The sequence below is a fragment of the Chlamydotis macqueenii genome, chromosome 1 (assembly GCF_036417535.1).
Source record: "Chlamydotis macqueenii isolate bChlMac1 chromosome 1, bChlMac1.mat, whole genome shotgun sequence".
Classification (NCBI taxonomy): domain Eukaryota; kingdom Metazoa; phylum Chordata; class Aves; order Otidiformes; family Otididae; genus Chlamydotis; species Chlamydotis macqueenii.
The window spans coordinates 90,991,351-91,012,748 of NC_141556.1; the positions used below are offsets into that span (position 1 = coordinate 90,991,351).

General features: G+C 48.3%; 1 protein-coding gene across 3 annotated transcripts in view; it reads left to right on the forward strand.

Annotated features, from left to right (window-relative positions):
* LSAMP (limbic system associated membrane protein) overlaps nucleotides 1-21,398 on the forward strand; it is a 1,033,563-nt gene that overhangs the window by 709,218 nt on the left and 302,947 nt on the right. For 2 of the 3 annotated variants that reach the window (XM_086761161.1, XM_086761180.1), the window contains exon 1: nucleotides 5,734-6,331. In XM_086761161.1, the coding sequence (XP_086617287.1) occupies nucleotides 6,177-6,331 (155 nt within the window). In that variant the 5' untranslated portion in view covers nucleotides 5,734-6,176. Of the gene's footprint in view, nucleotides 1-5,733; nucleotides 6,332-21,398 lie in introns of those variants that run through there. The other variant, XM_086761171.1, reaches the window with a different exon arrangement.

A 21,398-nucleotide genomic window follows, 5' to 3' on the forward strand; every position in this document is an offset into this window, starting at 1 on the left:
TTTCTTGTTGCTGTGAAGCAGAAAGGACCTGTTGCCAATGGCTTTGTAATTCTACAAGCACTTTTCTGTGGTAGCAACCAGTAATTAAGGCTGCAAACCAATTGCGGTGCGAATTCTTTAATCCCACTTCGTCACATCCCGATGGAAAAAAAAGGCATCTTCAGGCTGCTGTTTTCCTCGTGTCCAAGCTTCACATTTGGTCTTTAACTAAAGGTGAAACTTTCTGAAAAGTCTGAGCGTAAAAGCTCTTCATCCAGTTGAAAAGGTTTTCTCTTTTAAAGATGATAACACAGTTTTCCACCCGTGCAGCACAGAAGTAGATGAACTTCAAAACTTGAGGCCTCGTGTTTAGCTGGTGGAAATCAGCGTGGCTCTTTTGGCAGCGGTGGTGATATGTCAGCTTACAGCAATTGAGAACCTGGGCTCTAAATTGTCCACACCAAGGTGATCAATTGCGAAGCCAGATCAATTGCATAGTAACAAGGTTACAAATTGGTGAAAATCAGCTACTGTTCTTGTAGAGGAGGGAAGCTCTGTTACAGCTCAGTGACCACACTTAGAGGTGTTGTGCATGCATGTTATCAGCCACAGTTATGACCTATCTGAGTGCTCTCGATGCAATAAATCCTTCTACCTAATGAGGTCCTTACTGCAGAGGAAGCTTGGTCTTGCTGTAGTACACAGGTCTGGATGGGAGTCTCAGAGCCTAAGCTGGCTCTGGTTTTCAGCATCAAAAGCCAGTTTAATTTATAGACTTGCGAAATAGTTGTAAAAACCCATGTCTTTCTTAAAATAGAGCACACGCTGGAACCGTTACTTCTAGTATTAGAGCTGTCATATGCATATATATTTCTCAAACTGCAGAATTTTTTCCTATAACCTGTCCTCCGTAAGTGCCTTGGGGATATGAATAAGTGGTATCAATGTTCCAGTCAGCACAGGATCAAGTTTGGTAGGCAGCATCCTGTCTTTAACAGACTTATTTTTCCAGCAGACTCTGGCCTGCTATAGATGGAGGCTACTTTATAAGGCAGGTGTAGCTGGAGGAATGGACAGAGTGCAGCCTATGTGACCTCTCTCTTTGAGGAGAAGGGCATTTACCACTGAAAGCCCACCTCCTCTTCAATTTGCCTCTAGAGTCTCCTGCTGCATTCAAAGGATTTTCCACCTTTCTCCTAGGCCTGCCTTTCCTCCCTCTCTTCTCCTGTGGCTCCCTGAATCCCGGCAACCGAGGGAGAGTGAAATGTAGCTGCTTAAATAAAATGGAGTGGGATGCTGCCCTAGCACAGCATGGTAGAAATGTGTGCACGTAAGAGCTGTGGGTACAGGAAGGGAGGAAGGAGAGATCACCGTACCCCTGCCGCAGCCGCTTTATCTTCCTCCCCGTGTGCTGAAACCCCTTTGGCTCTCCCCTGTTCCTCTCCCTTACTTCTCTGCCAATGCAACAAAAAAGCATTTTCTCTGCATGGCTGAGAAGCTTTGAGCAGGCTCTGCTGCTGAGTACAGCAATGTATCTTGACTAAACACCTTATAGCTCACAAAACATCATATGTTTTCACTCACCATTGCAGATACCCTGAATAAAGTCCCTGGATGCTTGGACTCTGCTTGCAGAGCAGGTATGCAGTCCCCTTAAAACAATCATGTGGGTCATGAAAGGGTCTGGAGACTTGTGTGAGCTGTTCTCTTCTGTTTTTCAGAAATGTCTTCTGCCGAGATTAGGGAACAAGTCACCAGTTCTGGTGTGGTTTGTAGTGAAGGAAGTCAAGTGACAACAGTTGCCAGTTTGTGGTGTGAGCTGTGACGAGCCTCATTTCAGCTCCTAGAGGGCAGCCATCCACATCATACAGACGGCTGTCGCAGTGGGCATTGTGTGACGTTTCCATGGATTGCTCTTTGCTTTTAGCCACCACAGATGCAAAAAAAAAAAAAAAAAAAACCCAAAAATCCACCATCCCTATTTGTGGACAGATTCCATGCTTTAAGCTTCTGTTGACTGTCCGTGAAAAGCAGATGGCACTTCAGGCTTTCACAATGCCAGTCCTTGCGTATCTCTAGAACTGAGATGCCACATAGGTAGGCAGAGGTGACCTGAGTACCAGTCCTTGAGCATCTCATCATCGTATATTTCAGTGGAGGCTGCCTACCCAGGGCCAGCATGGAAGGTCTCTCCTTTGGCCAGCTTTGACGCCTAGGCTGTAATATCTTCAGCACGTTTCCCTCAAAGCCAGGGAGAGTAAGGGGAGCCCAGGCTGTGTTTGCTCAGACTGCTGTTTTCCTTCCAGTTTGCATGCAGAGTTCACCCTGTACCGACCGTGTGGAAACACAGGTGCCTTCCTAAACCTGTCGTCTGATTGCTTCTGTTGTGTCTTTGGCGGTGCTGTACAGCCTGTGCTCATCAAAGGGTGTTGCTTTTGGCCATGTTCCTTTTGAACAGAGTGTAAGTGGTCTGCATGGGAGGAGGGTGGTGTGGTACCTGTAGGGCTGGGCTCACGCTGCCCCATCCATTCCTGAACTGCGTAGTGACAAAATTTGGTCAGTTAGCCTGGCCCTGCCAGTCCCACACTACCAGTACTATTGGGAAATGGCATTAAAAATGGTAGTATGGATTTGTGATGTCTGCACTCTGAATGTTTACCTGAATTTTTCCTCAAGTTTTTAGAAGGTAGGAAAGTTGTAAAAGCAGACCTGCTGTTTCATTATCTGCTTCCAGCAGGGGGAGATGGGTCCAGGGAGTAATTTCTTCTGGGAACACGTACAAAAATAACATTATTTATTTTACTCATGAGGCGCTCTCCTAGGATTTGTGTGATTTCTGCTTGTTTGGCCTTTTATGCCCAGGCAACCCCTTCTTTTTGCTGCTGTACGCTTCTAAAAGCAAATAAGAGCCATCAGCTTTAGGTTTTGGTTTTGTTTTATTTTTCCGAGACCCTCAAGGGAATGTCTTCCTCGTCTCTCTGTTTATTATGATTATTATTATTATTAAATAGTTATGCTACGGTGGTTCTAATGAGGATTGTATAAATGCGTAAGAAGATGAAGACTTCCCCCGAACCTACCATCTCAGTAGAGAGGGACTTCTCAATCTGCTGTGACGCACCCCACTTTGTAGGGAGGCACAGCCACGTGCAATCCCACCTCGAGTCAGGATGTTACCAGTGTCTGGGGATGGGATTCCTTCCTTCTCCCTCCCTGAAACCCCCTCTGTCATTCTCTGTATAAAACATATTGGTGCCACTTTCCATGAACTATATTTAACTAAGCATTAAATTTAGATTTAACTGGATAGTTATTGCCTCCTAAGTAAATACTCTGAGATAAGGAAATATTTAGTGAGCTCCAGCAGTTGGGTGGCAGATGCTTCTTGCATTGCATAATAGTTAATCTTTGACAAATATGTTTTTCTTACTCCACTAGCATTTAATTAACATACAATAGCTCTTATTAAATGCAGATGAAACATATGTGAGGAGACCCTTGTAAAAAGGATCCGTGCAGCACTCTGACTTGCAAGAGGGGTGTGTTTCTGTCATTGGTAGCTTCATATGGGACCGGGTCTCTTAGCTGTACTCAAACTCTGTCACAAGAGTGCAAAGGTTTCCTCTTGGTGATACCCATCACCTGGGATACCAGCAGCCTGATGGCATCTCTCTGTCTCTTTTGCTGTCCCTTGTCCTAGAGCTGTGGCCGCTAGTCTATTAGCAGCATGGTCTTCTTCAGAGTAATACCCTCATCAGGTGAAATCTGTCTCTGCTGTAGGCTGGGATCATCCAGTGTGTGGATTAACCCCCTAGCTCTTTCTTGTTGCTCCCCTTCTCTGGCGCCATCTGCGTCAAGTCTCCTGCAGGGGAAATGTCTGAATCGGCTCGCTCCTTAGCTTGAATACAAAGCAGTCATCTCTTTTGCCGCCGCATGCGTGGCACTGGAGCAGTGGTGTCGTGACCTTAGCCCATAATTTGTGGGCCTTTAACACATGCAAGGATTGTTTAAGTACTCATAGACAGCACGGCCTTTCCATACCAAGGCTGCAGGGGCCAGTTTCTAGGGGTTCAGAAAGCAACTGGACGCATTCCTGGAAGAAGCAAATCAATTGAGGGTCATTAACTACAAAGATGCTGCCCCTGGCCGGGGACATGCCTTAGCCACAAGTCAAGGGAAATGAGAGAAATGCTCTGGGGGCAGTGCCTTTGCACGCTTGCCTTCTGCTTGCGCTCTGCCCTAGGCATTGGCTTTAGGCTGCGCTCAAGGACGGGATGCAGGGTTAGAGGGACCTTTGATCCCATCCTCTGTGGCCATGTGTATGACACAGAGCCATTCCTTACGCCTCTTCAGTTTGGGTCCACTGTATCCCCATGAGCAGGGCTGAAGCAGGCAGCGCACAGGACCTGCTTTTTCCCTTCCTGCGCAGGCAACGCAGCAGCGCTGTGACGCGCAGGACAGCGGCTCGCAGTAGAGTTCCCCTCGGCTTTTCTTGCACCTGTTTCTCTGGACACCCCTCAAACCACTGCTTCCCCCTCCCAGCCCCACTGTGCTTTGGCCAGCGAAAAGATCCTTAAGGAGAAGTGCTCCCCATCCTTTAAGCGGGCTGAGGGAATGGCAGGCCGGCCTCAGAGCAGTAAAATGTGTGGCTTCATTTCCTCTCCGTTAATTGAATCTCCCTTCTCCTGCGAGGGTGCCAGTGATGGTAGGTGAGCTGTGGGAGCCTTCCCGGGTGGGCAGCGCTGGTGCTGGGCTGGGGGGCTCAGCTGCGGGTGCTGGCAGCCGGGGGAAGGACAGGCCCAGCATTCAGGCTGGGAGCAGCTCAATACCGGCATTGTCTCCGGTCATCCATCCCTCAAAGGCTGAGAAAAGGGGGGGGGGGGGGGGGGGGGAGGGCTGAGGGGAGGCGGAAGGAGGGAGGGATGTACAACTGTTTATCTGGTGAGAGGAAAGTCTTGAGAGGGGAAGCAGGAGGTTTGAGGCTGCAGAGGCAGTTGCCAAGAATGCCGCTGTGTAAATCAGCTAGCTTGTGGCTTCAGCCCGCAAAGCCAAGTTGTTTGCACTTTTGGCCACAGCTTCTTTGCGCCCCCCCGCCCCGGCCCCCCTCTTTCCTCGGTATTTTCTCTTGTGAATATTGGCCGTACCTTCCTCCATCCTCCCTGTCCCGCTCCCAGCGCCTGCCTCTCCCGCTCAGCCGCTCCCGGCTGCCCCTGTCTTCCCCCCTCTGCGTCCAGCTCCCCGGTCCCACTCCCCCTTCCCCCTGTTTCCCCCATCCTTCCTTCTCCAGCCCCCTCTTCCTCTTCCATCCCCTTACCTCTCCGCCTCCTCCGCCTCCCCTTTCCAGCCCCCCATTCTCCCTCGGGTTTTCTACCCTCTGCCCCTCACCCCCGCCTCTCTTCCCCTCCTCCTCTGCCCCCTCTCCCTGCTGCAGTGCCCCCCTCCCAGCCGCGGTCCGGCTCCCGAAGGCCCGGAGCCGTTCCCCTGGCAGCCCGGGGCAGCCCGGCTCCCCGGTGAGGGTCGGAGGTGGGGATCGGGGGGCAGCCCCGGGAGAGGGACGGAAAGGGCCGCTCGCAGCTCCTCTCCATCCGCCGCTGCCGTGGTGCCGAGCTGCCGTCTCACGAGTGAGGCTCCCTCCCTCCTCTCTTCCTCCTCCTCCTCCTCCCTCCCCTCTCCCTCCCTCGCTCCGCCTGGGAAAGTGGGTTAGGAAGGGAGCTCGGGGCTGGGAGGCTGCACAGCCGCGCACTGGAGCGGGACCATCCACTCGCGCAGCCCAGGACCCGCGTCCTTCCTTTTCCTTTTTTTTTCGACCTCTCTCCATCGCTCCAAACGGGTCGATTTCGTTATTATTGGGTTTTAATTGTTTTGTTACCTGACTTTTTCCTCTTGCCTTTTTTTTCTTTTTTTTTTTTCTTTTTTAATTGAAGGTTGCGCTAACACTTCTTTTGGAAAGCCTTAAAAAAAAAAAAAAAAGAAAAAGAAAAGAGGGGGGAAAGAAGCCTCAAGAGACTGAGAAAAGCAAGAGAAAGTGGCAGCTAAGAAGGACTGTGAAATCACCTCTCCTTTCGGGGGCTGTCGATCAGAGCGAGAGTTGTACATCATTATTATTATTATTATTGTTTTTCTTTTCACATCTGCCTGTCCACATACACACGCAGAGAGAGACAAGTAACAGCCAGTGAAACTCGACGAGACCAGCCATGGTAGCAAGGGCTCAGCCTGATCGGAAACAATTACCGCTGGTCCTACTGAGATTGCTTTGCCTTCTCCCTACAGGGCTGCCAGTCCGCAGCGTGGATTTTACCCGAGGTACCGATAACATCACCGTGAGGCAGGGGGACACGGCCATCCTCAGGTAGGGCATTCTGCCAACTTTTCCTTTTCTGCATGTGTATCTCTATTTCTGGGTATGCAGCGTATATGTGCGATGCGATACAGATTTGCATGTGCATGCCTCTGTGTTATTTTACCTCTCCGACTGCAGCAGCAGCAGCAGCAGCTGCTACAAACAAGCTCTGCGTGTGTGTTTGTGCTTTAATATAAAAAAATCGCAAAGCTTTTGAAAAGCTCTTGCCATCGCTCTCCTCTGTGTAGTGCTCTGGATCAAAAGAATTTCAGTGGGGAAAGCTCTGTTTGCGTTAGCCAGCTCTTGTGAACGTACATTTCCCACCAGCCATGCAGTATCAATAGAGAAATCGAAAAGGGATCCAGCTGTGTTTGCCAGATGTTCCATTGATCTTCCCATACTTCTGTTTGTACCTCTGCAAAAACTTTATCCCTGGTGCTGCCAGAACTCTCAGGCAAGTTCTTTTGGGGAACTCTGGCTTTTAATTTTATTTATGTATTTTTCTGCCTGGTAGGAAGGGGAGATGGATACAGTAGTTGAAAAGGCTGGTGACAGGCTTCTGACATTTAGGAAGCTTGTATCACGATGTTGTGTGTTGGGTTTTTTTTGCAGGGCTAAGTAAATGGGTGTATGCTGTGCCGGCATGCCTGCGTGGTTGTGATGGGGGTGTCTGTGCACATGAAGCCTCGTTCACTGGCAGCGTTGAGTGTACATTTCTGTATTCACCATGCAGGTTTTCTAAAGGTAGTTCTGAGGCTACTTGGGCTTTCAGTTCGGAGCGTCCCAAATAGCTGAAATGCAGTCATCTTTTTCCTGTGGGGTTCTTTCTCAAATTCTGCCTGCTCAACTTACTTTCAGTAACTTCCTGCTGAAGGAAAATTCTCTGCATGTGAGTGTGTGCACACACTGTGTATTATGGCTATAAAACTACTGGACATAATTTAAAATAAGTCTGTAATCTGTATGAGGAGCTGATGGTGCACAAACCCTGAAGCATCAAGGGAGTAATTCCCTAGCAAAGCTAACAGCAGCAGCAAAGTTTTCTTTCTCTTTCTCTGAAATAAATCCTGCTAGATGTCACCAAATGGTCTGCTACATGATCCCTTGTGTCCTGCATCCCTCCCATTTAATGACAGAAGGGTATGTGAGCTAGCAAGATGCGGTTAGGGAAGAAGGATGCTAGGAGAGGGATGTGTGTGTGTGTGTGTGTGTGTGTACGCGTATCGCTTCTCTCGGCTCCCGTGTGCTGGGTTGTTTTGATACTGGAATATCTGTTCAGCAGCTTCCATTCCCCAGCTCTCCAGACTTGTTAACTCGCATGTAAGATTTATCCACATGGAGTAATAGGATTTACAGAGTAATTCATCTGCCTTGCATATGCAATGGAAGGGGTTTAGATTCGACATGGTAAACACCTAACAAGGGGTGTTGCCTCTGACTCCCGGCTCCTCTCCCTTCCAGTCACTACCAATTCATATATGCCATTAACCCTTTTCTAGCGAGACTCCCAGCTGACTTATCCCATTTTTAAAGGCAAATCACTTCCATCAATCATTTATTTTGGAGGGGCTACTCAGGCAGATGTTTGCCGACATATGTTAGGTACATACAGCAGCAGACAAGTCATTAAGCTTGCTTGCCCAGCCAGGGGTCACTGGATTTCTATTTCCCACTTAACCTTGGAGCTTTGGAGTTTATCTAGATGCAGTGTGCTAAAGCTGCGTTTGCAGCAGAGAGGGCTGAGCGAGTGGTGGAGATGGTGCCTGCAACGTGTAAAGCGTTCATCAGCAAGCTCAATGGGGCTGCATGGGAGAGTGGTTTCGGTGATTGTGTGTAGAGTGTGTGGCTTGCCAGTGTTGTGTCAGGCACTAAAATAAAACACCTGAATGAGGTGATCCAGCTGTGTCAGCCAGATGTGTGCCAAGTGACACCGTTTGCAGGAGCAGCAAACCACCTGGCCATGTAACTACTTGCCCAGAGCAATATGGTGTTCCTGGCAGTTCTGTCAGAAGTGACTGTGGCCAGTGCACAGGCTTTCCCTCCCTCATCTGCCCTTCCTAAGCTCTTAAAGCAGATCTGGCTGGCTATATGCTTTTCACATTTCCTAGGAAGGGAGATTGTCTCCCCTCGCTTTCCCTAGGACCAGCCCCAGGTTTCTGGGATGTTTCAGTCCCTCCTTCGGAGGAGAGGCGGAAGCCACGCTGCATGGGGAGAGACAGGGCTGCTACATGAGGCTGGAAGGGTTGAGATTTCCCTCTGTCCAGTACTCTTTAAGTCCTCCAGGATGGCTTTTTATTCCCTCGGTTCTAAAGCAAGGGTTGGTTTGCTAGCTTCCTCCTCACTGTTCTCCTTGTCCCTCCAAAACATAACTCACTTTAAGACAGCCATGTGTTTGAAAAATTCCTGGCATCTCACTCTCCCTGCCTATAGATCCACTAGTGACAACGCAAGGGGAAGAGCTAGATGGGGAAAAACCATTAGATGATCTATACCAACTGTGCTCAGAGCAGATCCTTACCTCCACAGAGAGATAGGTAACATTTCTATACAGAGATCGTATCACCTATATTTGCTATGCATCTGCTTCAGAGCAAAGAGGAAGCGTGCAGTGGTGGTTTACCAGCACCCAGTAGCTTCATCCCATAGCTTGAAAGGAAGTTAAAATGTAGGAGGGAGAAAAAAATTATATGCAGTTGAAGAGAAGTAAAAGCAACGTACATATTGATAACGTGACTAAAACCATTATGTTCATGTAAATTGTGGTGCAAATCATTCAGCAAAGCACCGAGGACAGGATATTCTGAATTATTCTTCTCCTTTGGGGCCTTATACATTCGTATATAGTGTTATGCTTGTAGGTGGAAGAATGGGTGGGTGGACTGATCTATGAAGTGGAGAAAAATAGTTTATTATGAGCCCTAATGTTCCTAAAGGAAGCTGCTCCTCTGGAGCTTCATCTACAGCTTGTTACTTAGAACAGAATTATTCTGAGAAGTTTGGATATTTTTAAAGCTATGGCATTTAAAATATTCCCTTGCTATGGACTTTTTTAAAAAATGTAAAAATGTTCCTAACTCTATATGGCTCATCTCCTAAACGACCTGGCAGCAGATTTGATTTATTTGTTGGCCTCGCTGAAGGTTGATGACTTTTAGTGAGTATTTGGCATGGGGAAGTTAGTCAGGGAATTGGAGAGGGAGAGAATAAAAATAGCACGTGATAGACTGTCCACAGGGAAAGGGTAATGATCCGCTCCTTAGAGCAAGGCTGAAAAGGGAGGAGGGGTCTGAGAGCTGCAATAGGTGAGAAGGGCTGAACAGACCTTCTGGTGTTTGGCCAGCTACAAGAAAAGAGAGCAGGATGTTTCAAAGATGACACTGTATATCAGAGAGCCTGTCAGACTTTACTAAGGTTTCTTTTTTTAACTCTGTTTTCAGCAAGTAAAAGAAGGACACTGAACCCTATTTTGAGTAGTGAGAGGGAACTATGTGCTACAATTCCTGCCAATGTTTTGCTTGCAAGATCACAGTCATGAGGTTGTCAGGTTTTGTATGCAACTTCCCTGCTTGACGTTAGGGAAAAAAAAAAAAAAAGAATCTCCAAACAACGAACATTCAAAATATCCCCCAAACTTAACTAAAAGTTATGTTTGGGGGATAAAAGAAAAACAAGCCCCAACCCCAGATCTTCTTTCTGTTTAGCTGCCTCCATCATCCCTTCCCATTTAATTTGCTCTGCAAGTGTTGGGTGAGCAAAGGCAAGGACCCTGTGCTTTGTTAGGCATTTTCAGCTTAGGGAGGAGATGAGAAATAGGAGGATATTAGCTGAGCTGGACACGTGCAGTAGCGAAGGGCAGCTACTACAAACTGGGGAGAGAGGGTACTGTGCCTCTGTGTTATGTTTGGCCCGTAAGATGGGTTAGAAGCAAAATGGCAATGTGAGATCAGGTACTTGTACAGCGTGTCAGGGGGAAGGATCAGATCTCAGGAACCATCACAGCAGCTCACCCCAAAATACCTTTAAAGCACTCTTCTGAGGGCGTCAGTGAGACTTGCAGGTTGCCCAGGGCTTTTAGTTGTCCTGGCACAAGGGCAGATTTGGCCTTTAATGACTTCTGAAGTGGAGCTCGTTGCTAGCTGGAACCAAAATGGGTCACATCCCCATTCCCATCCACTCAGCTATACCAGTACAAATCCACCAAAGCCCAAGGGCACTGCCAGAAATACCGCGTTTGTCTTAGGAGTAGATTCCTGGGGACTGATAATAAAGAGGTACAAGTGACTCACACGGGGCTTAAGCTGCTGAGCGCTGCTCAGATGATGCTCAGCCCATTGGAGAACTGGGATCTCGCCAAGGCCAGAATTTGGCTTATTGTTCCTGAGTTTTTCCAAGCATCAACTTTTCATCAAGAATTAAATCAATCTGATGCTGATGCACTGATGAAAACCAATGTTTAACTGAGTGTGCAATTTCCTTTTTTTACCAGGTATTTTTAAATAATATGAAGTTTCAGGATGATAGCACATTTAGGAACTTCGACCATAATGGATACTTAGTTTCTTCGAGTTACACGTGTCAAAGGATGAGCTAGAATCAAATTACTAGCAGTAATCATAGCACTGTTGGTGTAATCCTGCAGTATCAGCAGTTTAAGCAGGCTCTGTTGTTGGCCTCCCAGTATTTTGCTGATATTCTACATGTGGAGCTATGCTAGAGTACAAAGGCACCTCAGGCAAAGTAGCAGCATAGCATCACGACAAAGTTTATGCCCTATGCAGTCATTTTAAAAGAAAAGTAAAAGCAGTTCAGATTACACTTACAATTAGCATATAATTTGTAACAGGGAGCACTGAGCTGAGCCCTTTGCTAGAAATGAGAATAAGCATGTTCAAAGGTATAATGCTACGTAATAATACAGTCTTGGCAGTAAAACTGTAACCTTGATTATTAGGAGTATTGTTGTGGCACTTAAAGGCCAGCCCTAAGTTGAAGCACCCTTTGTATTAAGTGCCACGCGAGCACAGAGCCGAAGAGATCCCCTCTTCGGCGGGGCGTGCGGGTTATTAGCTGGGACGGGCTGAGGCTGGTGGTGGGCAGGAGGCAGACAGAGGTGAGGGGACTCGCCCAGGGTTGCGCAGCAGGGCTCAGACGCACCCAGCCTAGTGACCTATCCATTAGCTTGGGTTGGCTTTTGGCTCAGCCACGCTGTAACCCAGCGAATGTGACAAATGAAGCTTCCCTAGTGCATCCTGATCTGCTCTGGTATTGACTACAAGTCCCAAATGCTCTTCTTTTTCTCCAGTATGTACAAAGCCTTCATTATGAAATCTAGCGTACGCATGTCAAGAGGGTATGTTGGGATTTGTGCAAAAGGGGCTGTACTCTGCTGATATTTTTCTTTTAAAAACATTTTAAAAATTAAAATGTATAAATGTAGTAACAGATGATGTTGCAAAACTTCCAGGTCTGGCAGCAGATGGTGCCATTATATGAAGGCACACAAGCATACGTAGATATGTGAGTGTGTGTGCATACTTACGGTAAAGGAAGTTGCAATATGTATATGGTCAGAGGCTGGCGATTAGTGTCTCTCCTTATACACACACAACATTTATATATAGTGTGCCCATTGGTGAGTGGGGGCCTTTGTGATGCCGCATTTTCTGCAAAGTGGGACTAACCAAGCCAAGGTGGAATGGAAATTAGAAAAGAAAAGGTTCTTTCTTTGAGGAAACGATGTATGTTTAATAACACTATATGTATGATTTACATTCAGAAAGATGGAGGAGGAGAGACTGTATCAGACTGTATGGCTTTAACCTCTTCCCCTGAGTCTGCACGCTCACTTCAGTTTGCAGCTAAGTACCATATGTTTTCCTACCTAGTTGACATTAAAATTTATACAGTAGTACGTGTTACCTGGAGTGTCTCAGAGTCGGTACCTCTTCCACTCTGCTCCCCTCCCCAGAAGGTCATGAGGAAAGACTCAGTCTTAAAATAGCTCACAGTTACTGGAATTCACCATCTCTTAACTATAAGTTTTCAAAATATATATTACACGTACCTGCCCTTTATATCCAGACCCACAGGCATCTGATTCTGATGGAGCTGCGGGGCCACAGCTCGCAGAGGTGGGGCTTCAGCAGGCTTACTGCCAGGCTGAATATAGCCATTTTCATTGAAGGTACCTAGTTTTGTTGTCCATCAAAATTTACTCTGGCTTGTGTGAACTCGTGCTCTGCTGGAGTAAGTGCAATGGAGGGCGCAAAGGTGAAGTCAAGAATTTACTGAGTTTTCTTTTACTCTTCTCTCGCTAAAGAAGAAACGAATGTGATTTTCAGCTGAATCTGACACCAAAGCATTTGCTTCAGGCTTCAGGCACATCTAAAGTGTCTGGTTTTATGGTAAGTAATGGGAACTAATAACGATGAATTTCACCTCTGCCTAGAAAACAGCTATTTCAAAGTAATCTGAACAGCCAATCTCCCTCATGCATGTATATTTCTGCAGATTTTTATTAGAAGTAACTCAGTTGTGTGGGAGAGGCTGGCTGTGACCCCAGAGTGCCCTCACCGTGCTCGGCCTGGTGCAAAGAGGGAAGAAACAGCCCTGCCGCAGCTCTATTGATTTCACTGGGGTTCGGCTTTTTTGTCAGAGCTAACTTGATGGAATTGAGCCCACTCACATTGGGCTGGAGTTCAACAGATACTTTGCAATAATACGTCTGCGTGAGGTTTGGGGGTTGCGTGCTTGCATGTGCCTGTGTGTAAATGTGTGTTTCCATACATTTGCGCTCATTTCAAAATGGAGAGTGTTTTCTTGTGTGTAGTTGTACAGATGTTCTTACACTCTGTAAGGCTGCAAGTGTTGTATAGGTGAGAGGCAGCACTGCCCAGTGGGCAGGATAACAGACTGCTTGCTTGGAAGTCTGTGCAGCTGTTTCTGATTCCTGGGCCCTGGTAACCTGGTAATCTCTAATGCTGGAAGTGTCCTTCGCTTCACTGTGCACCAGTTGCTACAGCTGTTAAGGAAAAAAGCAGCAAGCAAGCAGAATATTGCATCTTCTTCTTCTGAGGCTCAGTGGTTAACACTGTGGTAGATCTGGCCAATACTGTCCCTTTCCAGTAGCAACCTGAAGCACTTTTCCCCACTGAAATATGTGTTTCTGTGAGAGCTTCTGAAGAGCAGGGAGGCTTGTCTTTTGCGTGTGCCCTCCCACCCTCCTGTGAGAGGCGAGACATGCCCCAGTGGTTTCTCTTCACAGGTTCTTTCCTTAGATGACTTCCTAGAAGAACACCATATTTACAAGGGGGAGGGAAAGGCCAAGGGGGCTCCAGCTCCCCGAGCACCAACCCTTGTGCTGTGCCCTTGCAGAATGAAATCGGGGTGGTCTCACAGCTGTGCAGCCACCACTCACAGAGCCACTGCACCCCCCCCTTTTCGGGGACAGCAGAGTGACCATGTTAGAGGTGCACCACTGTCATTGCCCCTAACATGGTGTGACTTTGTATCAGTGACAACAGTGCCTTGCCAGGGGTGGTGATGGTGCTTTCCAGTGTGGGAACCCAGGGATACTCTAACTGGGAACCTGACCGTACCTGCATGGCAGGTGCCTCAGTGCTCTGCTTTCTCACTCCCTCCATCGCAGGCTGATTGTCCGCCCTCACACAGGGCCGGGCAAGGGAAACTTAGAGCTGAACGTCCATTCGCTTTTTGTGCCTCGCTGTGCAAACAAAACCCATGTTGAAATCCACTGGCAGGCAGCATCCATGACTTTGAATAGTAAATAGAAATCTCCCCCTCTCCTTCTCTGTGTCTCTCTCTCTCTGTTATTAAGCTGACAGGCACTTAGCCAATTATCCAGTCGTCGTCTCAGCTGTATTTATGGAGGAGGGAGAGACAATGCACACAGCTCTTGTCTTCAGGGCTTCAGCTGAGTCTCCCTTGTGTGCTGTAGCCTTTTCCCTTGTGTGAGCTGCTTAGGATGCTCAGGGAAAGAAACCAGTGAATGGGATGAGTTGAGAAGAGGGAGGGGGAAGCAGTGCAGGGGAAAGAGGTCTGCTCCCCCAGACCAGGCGCGTGCCAGAGCTGTCATTGTTTGCTGTTGGTTTTGTGTTTGAATTTGGCAGAGCACGCGGGCCTTTGTTGCATAAGGTTGCGATGGATGGGGAATGCGATCGCTGCGGGTACTCACAAAGTCGTTTTGCAACAACCAAGAGTCGGGAACTGTGCAGCGGCAGACTGCGAGTCTGTACCTTAAAGTAAGGGGGCTGCGTACTTGGGAACATAGCGTGAATCTGTGACTTGGAGCCAACAGCCACCCCTATTCCCTGATGCGGTATTGCGCCTGGAACATACAGCCTGCACTGGCTCAAGTGTTTACTCCAAACAGCAAAATTTAGGCAAATAGCACTGAAGTGTTCTGTGAATATTTTCATGAATGTTAAAAATGAATTCACTCTGGCTGCAGCTGTGCTTCCTTTGTGTGTGTGTGCATATGCATCTTTTTTTCTCTCCCCCTTGTGAGTAATCTGAGTGGATGAGTTTTCCTTGCCCTGGCGTTCACGGACAGAACGTTTTAAACAGGTTCATAGATGAGCAAACAAGGCTCTAGCTGCAACTTCTGCAGCTGGAAGTCCCTGGCTGTACTGATTTGCAGACATGCACCCCTTCTTTCCCCTGCCCCAGATACTAATTTTGTGTGTATGCCTGTGGTGCTCTTGATATATATTTATATCGGATGCTGCTTGGGGAGCACTGGACACGGTTCTTATAGCCCTTCATCAGCCCGGGAAAAAAAGCAGGCGAACAAGTGAGACGTGGAGCTGATCTCAGCTTGAGCCACAATAATTTATGTGCATGTGACAAGAGAAAATTACCTTTAAACTCTGCACCCAACCAATCAATCTTACAGCAGCCTGTTTTTGCTAGGAAAGGTGCCTCAGGCCAAGCCTATCAAGCTCAGAAAAAGAAAGGTTAAAATGTTCTAACATCATTATCTCTTTCTTTTCCTTTGGAGGAGAGGAGCCACAATGACAAAGCCTAGCTGACTCCATGCCACCTCCTTCGTAGTGAGCTCCATTCCCACCTCCAGCCCAGATTCCCAACAGGAATCAACAGGAATTTGTCTGCGGTCAGGCCCCATGTTCATCTTGTCAGGGAACAGAAAGGAGAGTGTGTGACAGAGGGGACCAGGCATTAGGTAAGCATGATGGAATTGGAAAGTGCTGAAGAGAGGAAAAAGACACCGCCGCTGCAAGGTAGCAAACCCTACCGAGTGCTGCAGGTGGCACAGGGATGTTAGGAAATCCCCATCTATTCCAGGGCATCCTCTGAGCTTGGAAAAGAGTGGGATTCAGGGAGTGATTACTTCCTGAAAAAATTATTGTCCCCTCTCTGCCAAATACAATATAATATGAACTGTAGCCTCCCTTCCTGCAGCTATAGAGTAGGGAGCCTGTGCCAGCTGAGGTATTTGTTTACTGGGGCTTTGTGGGGGCGAAGAGGCATTTGAGCCCCCCTCCTCATATGAGCAGGGGCATGTGTGAGCTTGTTTGTCCCTTCAGAGCAGGCAGGTTTATCAGCAGCCCCCTCGAGTCAAAGGATGGGGAGGTTTTAAGCTGGGGGAAGAAGATGAGGAGGGACTGCTGCAGCCTGCCCTCCCCCTTTTCCCATCTGCTGCCCCCCTCAGCCTTCAGCACGCTGGTTAAACAGGGATGGTCCTTCTGCAGCCGACTGCCATTTCTCAGGCAGACTGTCCCCGGCCTCTAGCTCCGCAGACTGGCCCCACAGACTTATTCTGGCTGTCCCCACTTAGTGGGGCTCTCGTTGCTGACAGCAGGGTGAGGACCTCAGAGCCCCATAGCTTACTGGGCACCCACACCCTCCTCCCCTGCCATGAGGACATCTCCCACTACCACCTCTTTGCTTCCTGAGCAGCAGAACCTGCAGGAACCTCACGACCTCAGTGGTCAACTCTGGCCACAGCAGATCACTCTTCTTTTTAAGTAACCTCTTTTGGTGGTGCAGGCTCCAAGTGGTACTGGCCTCATGTTTATTAAAAAAAAAAAAACAAGACAGAAAGCATAGAGAAGTGTGCATAGTCACATTGCCTTTCTCACCTGTGTGCTACATAAGGCAGCCATGGTTTGGGGCAGTAAACAGTTCAGGGCAGCATATAGGGGCAATACACCTTCAAGTGTGCTAAATGTGGGCAGCAGTAATAGGAGATCCCATCCTAATGAAGAACAGAAGAGGAGTTACCTCCTTCACCAGCTAGACCCACTCCTTAGGGCCCGTTGTTATTATACCTACTGCTGAGACTTGGAGTGCGCCCAAAGCCTTCGAGTTGTGCGCATGCTGTACCTCATCTGCCTTCCCTCCGCTGCCATCCTTTACTATCTCTTGCCAGCAAGGAAAGGGGAGAGTGTGTTTGCAGATATTTGTCCACTGAGAGAGAAAAGGGATGGGTAAATGCAACAGAGAGGCGGAGCTGAAATCTCTCTCTCCTATCTCCCCTCTTGCAAATTGCACTCGGCTCCCCCTGCTTGGCACACTCCCATATCCAGCGTGCCACCTTGTTCAATGAAGTTGTCTGTCACATCTCCTTCTTGCCTTCTCTCTCTCCTCCCTCCTTTCCTTTCTCTCTCTATCTCAGTCCATCTCCTCCTCACCCTTCACTCCTCCTCAACACGTCCTTATTCCTGACTCCAGCGTCTTCCCCCTTTTCATTCTCTCTCTTTGCTCAACTCTGATCTCCTTTGAATTTCCCCCACTTCTGGACGTGAGAGCAAGAACAGGGTGCTGGAGGAAACACAGAGAAAGATGGGGGAGCACCACAGTGACTGTAGTGTCCTGGCTCTTCTGCTGAAGATGATAGAGAAGAATCTGAGCTCTTTTGTTGGGCCTGGCCACTCAATTAGTGCTTTGTGTTCAGGCTGAGCCTGCAGAGTATTTCCAGTGTATTTATTTTCTGTTCCTACATAGAATGTCTCGTGCCTGTTTGTCCTGAGAGCTCATAGGAAGGGGTGTGTGTGAGAGGGCTAGTAAGAAGCAGGGGCTGCATCCCCAATAAAACTCTTTTTCTTCCTACCAGGAATGTAGTTGGATGCCTGTTGCATCCCAGTGATCTGCTTCTCCTACTTTCAGTTGCAGCCAAAGTTGGAAATAGAGTGGAAAGAGAGCCCATTCATTGATCAGGTGGTTGACAGGCAAGAGCTGAGGCTGCAGTGTGAAAGCCACCTTGCTTCTATCAGCAGAGGAACGTGCTGCAGTGCTTCCTTGGTGTGCTGTGATTCTACTGCTGGAAGTTGGAACGGGGCAGCTGCAGGCTTTTTTCCTCCCTGTCATAGCTCTTTCTTGGGTGGGAAGCTTGACATTCCTGCATGATGCTGACGTGGGGTGACACAGATCAGTGCTGGGGTGCAGACCTGAGATTTTCTTGTGCAAGTGGCAAAGAAGGCAGATGCATTTAAAAGACAATGGTGGTGCAGTGTTATGGAAAGTCCTCAGTGTTGAAAGTGCCAGATCTCTCTGACCTTGGAAGAGAAGCAGCAGGTCTTTTAGCTCATGTGTTTGGATCGTTTCAGGAAGATTTGTCCCTTGCAGGAGAGGCTTTCCAGAAGCTCTGGAAACAGCCCTACATGTTTGGCATGGAACCATGAGATGCTACAGAAAACTAAAGCCAGCTGCTAGTGCTGTAGCAGGGATGTTCCTCAGTGCTGGTCACCCTTTATTATCCTCCTGTGGTACTTCCTTTTTGTGAGACTGGGGCTTTGAAGCCTTTCTGAAAATGCACGCATCCCGGCTGCTTTTACACCTAAGGGAAACCTGAGATTGGCATCCATAATCAAGAGCAGAAGGTGCTGCAGGCAATCTGTCTTCCTAGCACTGCATCAAACCCATTTTTGTTCTTTCAGCTAAATATCAAATTATCTGTCCACCTACACATCCTCCCCACTGCATCAGCTGTGCTTAGTGATGGACCATCTGTAGGACTTTTACCGGACAAGAGGGTCCACAGGGGTTCTTACGTAACATTCTTCATGCGTATTCATTGGCCTTTAGAGTGGCATTTCTTCCCTTCCTATTCTCCTGGCTGGTCTCCAGTACTGGCGATGAGTCAGAGGCATGCAGGTCTATCCATTTGAAAAGTGTGTCCCAAGGTGGAGGAACACATGCAGCTTTCTTCTTACCCGAGTTGGGAAGTGGTACTTAAATGCAGGCCAGGTGGGTCAAGGACCTTGGACATAGTCAGATCAGTTAGCCTTTTAAATACCTTTTTGTTCCCACCTGGAGCTCAAAGTCAGAGCAGTACCCAGCTCCCAGAGAAGAGAGAAGGAAGGGCATGCAGCAGATTTCACAGCATCATTCAGGGTCTTACAGGATGCCATGCTGTGTTCTGCTTTAGCTATTTCTCTGCTCCAGGGATAGTGTTGGCTGCTTCCTGATCACTGTATACACTGAAGTAGAGTCCTTTGTCTATTTGGGGTACTTTATATTTCTAGGGAGATGTAGATCAGTTGGACATAGTCCAGAAGAGAGCTGTGGGAATGATCAGAAGTCTAGACAGGATAGTCAGTGAGGAGAGATGGATGGAAATGGGGCTGTTGGGCCTAAAGAAGAGAGGACTAGGCATGAGATATGAATAACAGCATGCAGGTACATAAGATATAAAAGAAAGGAATGATCTATTCTGTGGCGAAGACGAGGAGGAATGGTTTAAGATTGCAGAAAGGGAGACAGGCTGAATGTCAGTAAGAACTCTGCAACAGTAAAGATAGCAAAACATTCAATCAAATTGCCTTGAGAGCCTGTGTAGCTCCATCACTGAAGGGCTTTAAGGACAGACTAGACATGTATGAGGAGTGACAGATGCCACAAATTATGAAGCAGAGCTGATCCATCCTTCAGAGAAGAACAGACTAGGTGGTTCCTTTGGGTCTATTCCACCTCTGCTTCTTGATTCTGTGTAGCCTTTGGGCTCAGAGAATGGCATGAGCATGGGCAGAAACACAGCTGAAAGGCTCAGAGAATTGCCTCAGCAAGGAGCCAAGTGAGCCTGGCCAGGAGGTCCTTACCCACTTCTTCTGCTGTGGCTGCCCTTCTCCCTTCCATCCCAGGAGCGTGGTGTGCTCCAAGGAGTCTGTATTTGGTGCCACTCTAGTCCAAGCGTGTGACACTTAACCTATCTGGCAAACAGAAGTAGGAATAAGTGTAAAGACTAACCCTAAAACTGATTTTCTTTCAGAGGAACTTTTTCTCATCTGCTGCCTTTGGAGGGCCACAGGACTTAGAGGATGTTTTACCACAAGTGTGATAGGAAAAACAAGTTGAAGACTCAGTGTTTTATCCTGGGAAGGTTTGATGATGTTGCTGAATGTTCACCTCACGAGGCTTTGTCAGCACATTCTGCTAATGAAATGTCACCTTTCCCTGGTGTGATATCACCTTGTGCATTGGGATATGAGCCCATGAGATTCAGGGTCTACCTGAAGTGGATGTGTGGTACAGTGTGTGAGTGCTGTTGGGGCTTTTCACCACGGGGGAGGTGGCACTTGACAGAAGACACAACGTGGGGCAGGCAGGGAGCCTTGCAACCACTGAGTGTCATGCCTTAAGCAATGAACTGGGTGTCTTACAAGGACATATGTAGCAACCAGAAAACTCTAGTGCAGTGAGGATGCAGGGGAGGGTAAAGAAAGGATGTTTTAGGAGGGTGAGGAGCAAGTTAAGAGAGGAAAAGCTATTTGGGAGAGGGAGGGAAGAGCGTACAGGGGCCTGCTGTAAAGTTTGGATTAGTGTGTTTGGTCTTCATCCTTCTCTGGCTGTAGTGGCCCAGGCTGTTGCTAACCTGGCCAGGCAAGCTGCCAGAGACTGTCTCCATTGCTCGCCCATTGTCCACGCTCATCCTGTCTCCGACTCATGTTTTCCTGTCAGCATTTCTCTCCTACAGATCAATTCCTCCTTGGCTCATCCCAGTGATTTTAAGCATAGAGAGAAACTTCCTCTTGGCGGTGAGAGATAATCAAGCTGAATATTACCCATCTCTGAAATGCAGGCAGTACATGAGCAGAGCCAAAGTCAATATCTTGGCAGATGTTGCCTTACATTGATTTATCTTCTCCTGGAGCAGGGTGGATGGCCTCAAAGAAGGCAAGCACGGTCACCTGGCCAAGCCCCAAAACATTTGCAGGCTACATTAGCTTGCTTGATTTAGTTTCAAGAAGCTGCTCTCCTCAGTGTCTGGGGGTAGAAGAGCATGATGCCAAACTCACAAATCCCTCCTTCGCTCCTGTGTTTGCATCAGTGTTACTTCGTGTGCCGAGACAGATCCTGGGCTCAGAGCACCGGCTGATGGTGCTGAGCTAAGCCAGCCTCATTTACTGGCTTAATGGAGCAAGAAAACAATTGTCTGTGCTGCTGCTGGGGCAGGGAAGAGGAGGGGGAGACCGATGCCCCAGAGAGGCCTTGCAACATGGGGGTTCTGCTTTCAGGGAACCCGCATGTGTCAGAGCGGGAAGCAAAGGGAGAGGAAACTTCTGCGTGAGCAGGGAGGGAGCAGCAGGAGTGGGGGGAGACGGGCAGGGCCCCTCTTCAAGTCGGAGGGATTATAGCCAGGAGATTGCTGAGCAGGATGGGGTAGGAGGAAGAGGAGCTGCTTGCAGACAAGAGGGGTGGAGGTGGAGGCAGGGTGGCAGTGGAGGCAGGCCACCGGGGAAACAGTTGCCGGGCAGGAGGACCGGGTCAGAGTGCTTGCTGCTGGGCTTTGCCCTGTCAGGACAAGCAGACAAAGGTGTGTGATACTACCTGGATAGAGTTCCAGTTCCCAGCTCCCCAGCATAATGCACTCCCTGTTTTCAAAGACCTTTGAGCTCTCCTCTTGAGCCTGGGAGCTCTGGGTTTGGCTCTGGCAGGAAAGGGCCTCCAGCAGAGTAGGCAGGGGGCTTTTCGAAACCGCAGCTAAAGAGAAACCATCTGTATGATCTCAAGTAACAGACACTTGCATGCAACACCGCTCCCTTTTGGCAGCATCCCCTTCCCCTCAGCCCCCTTTCCCAGCCCCTCATCTCCCCAG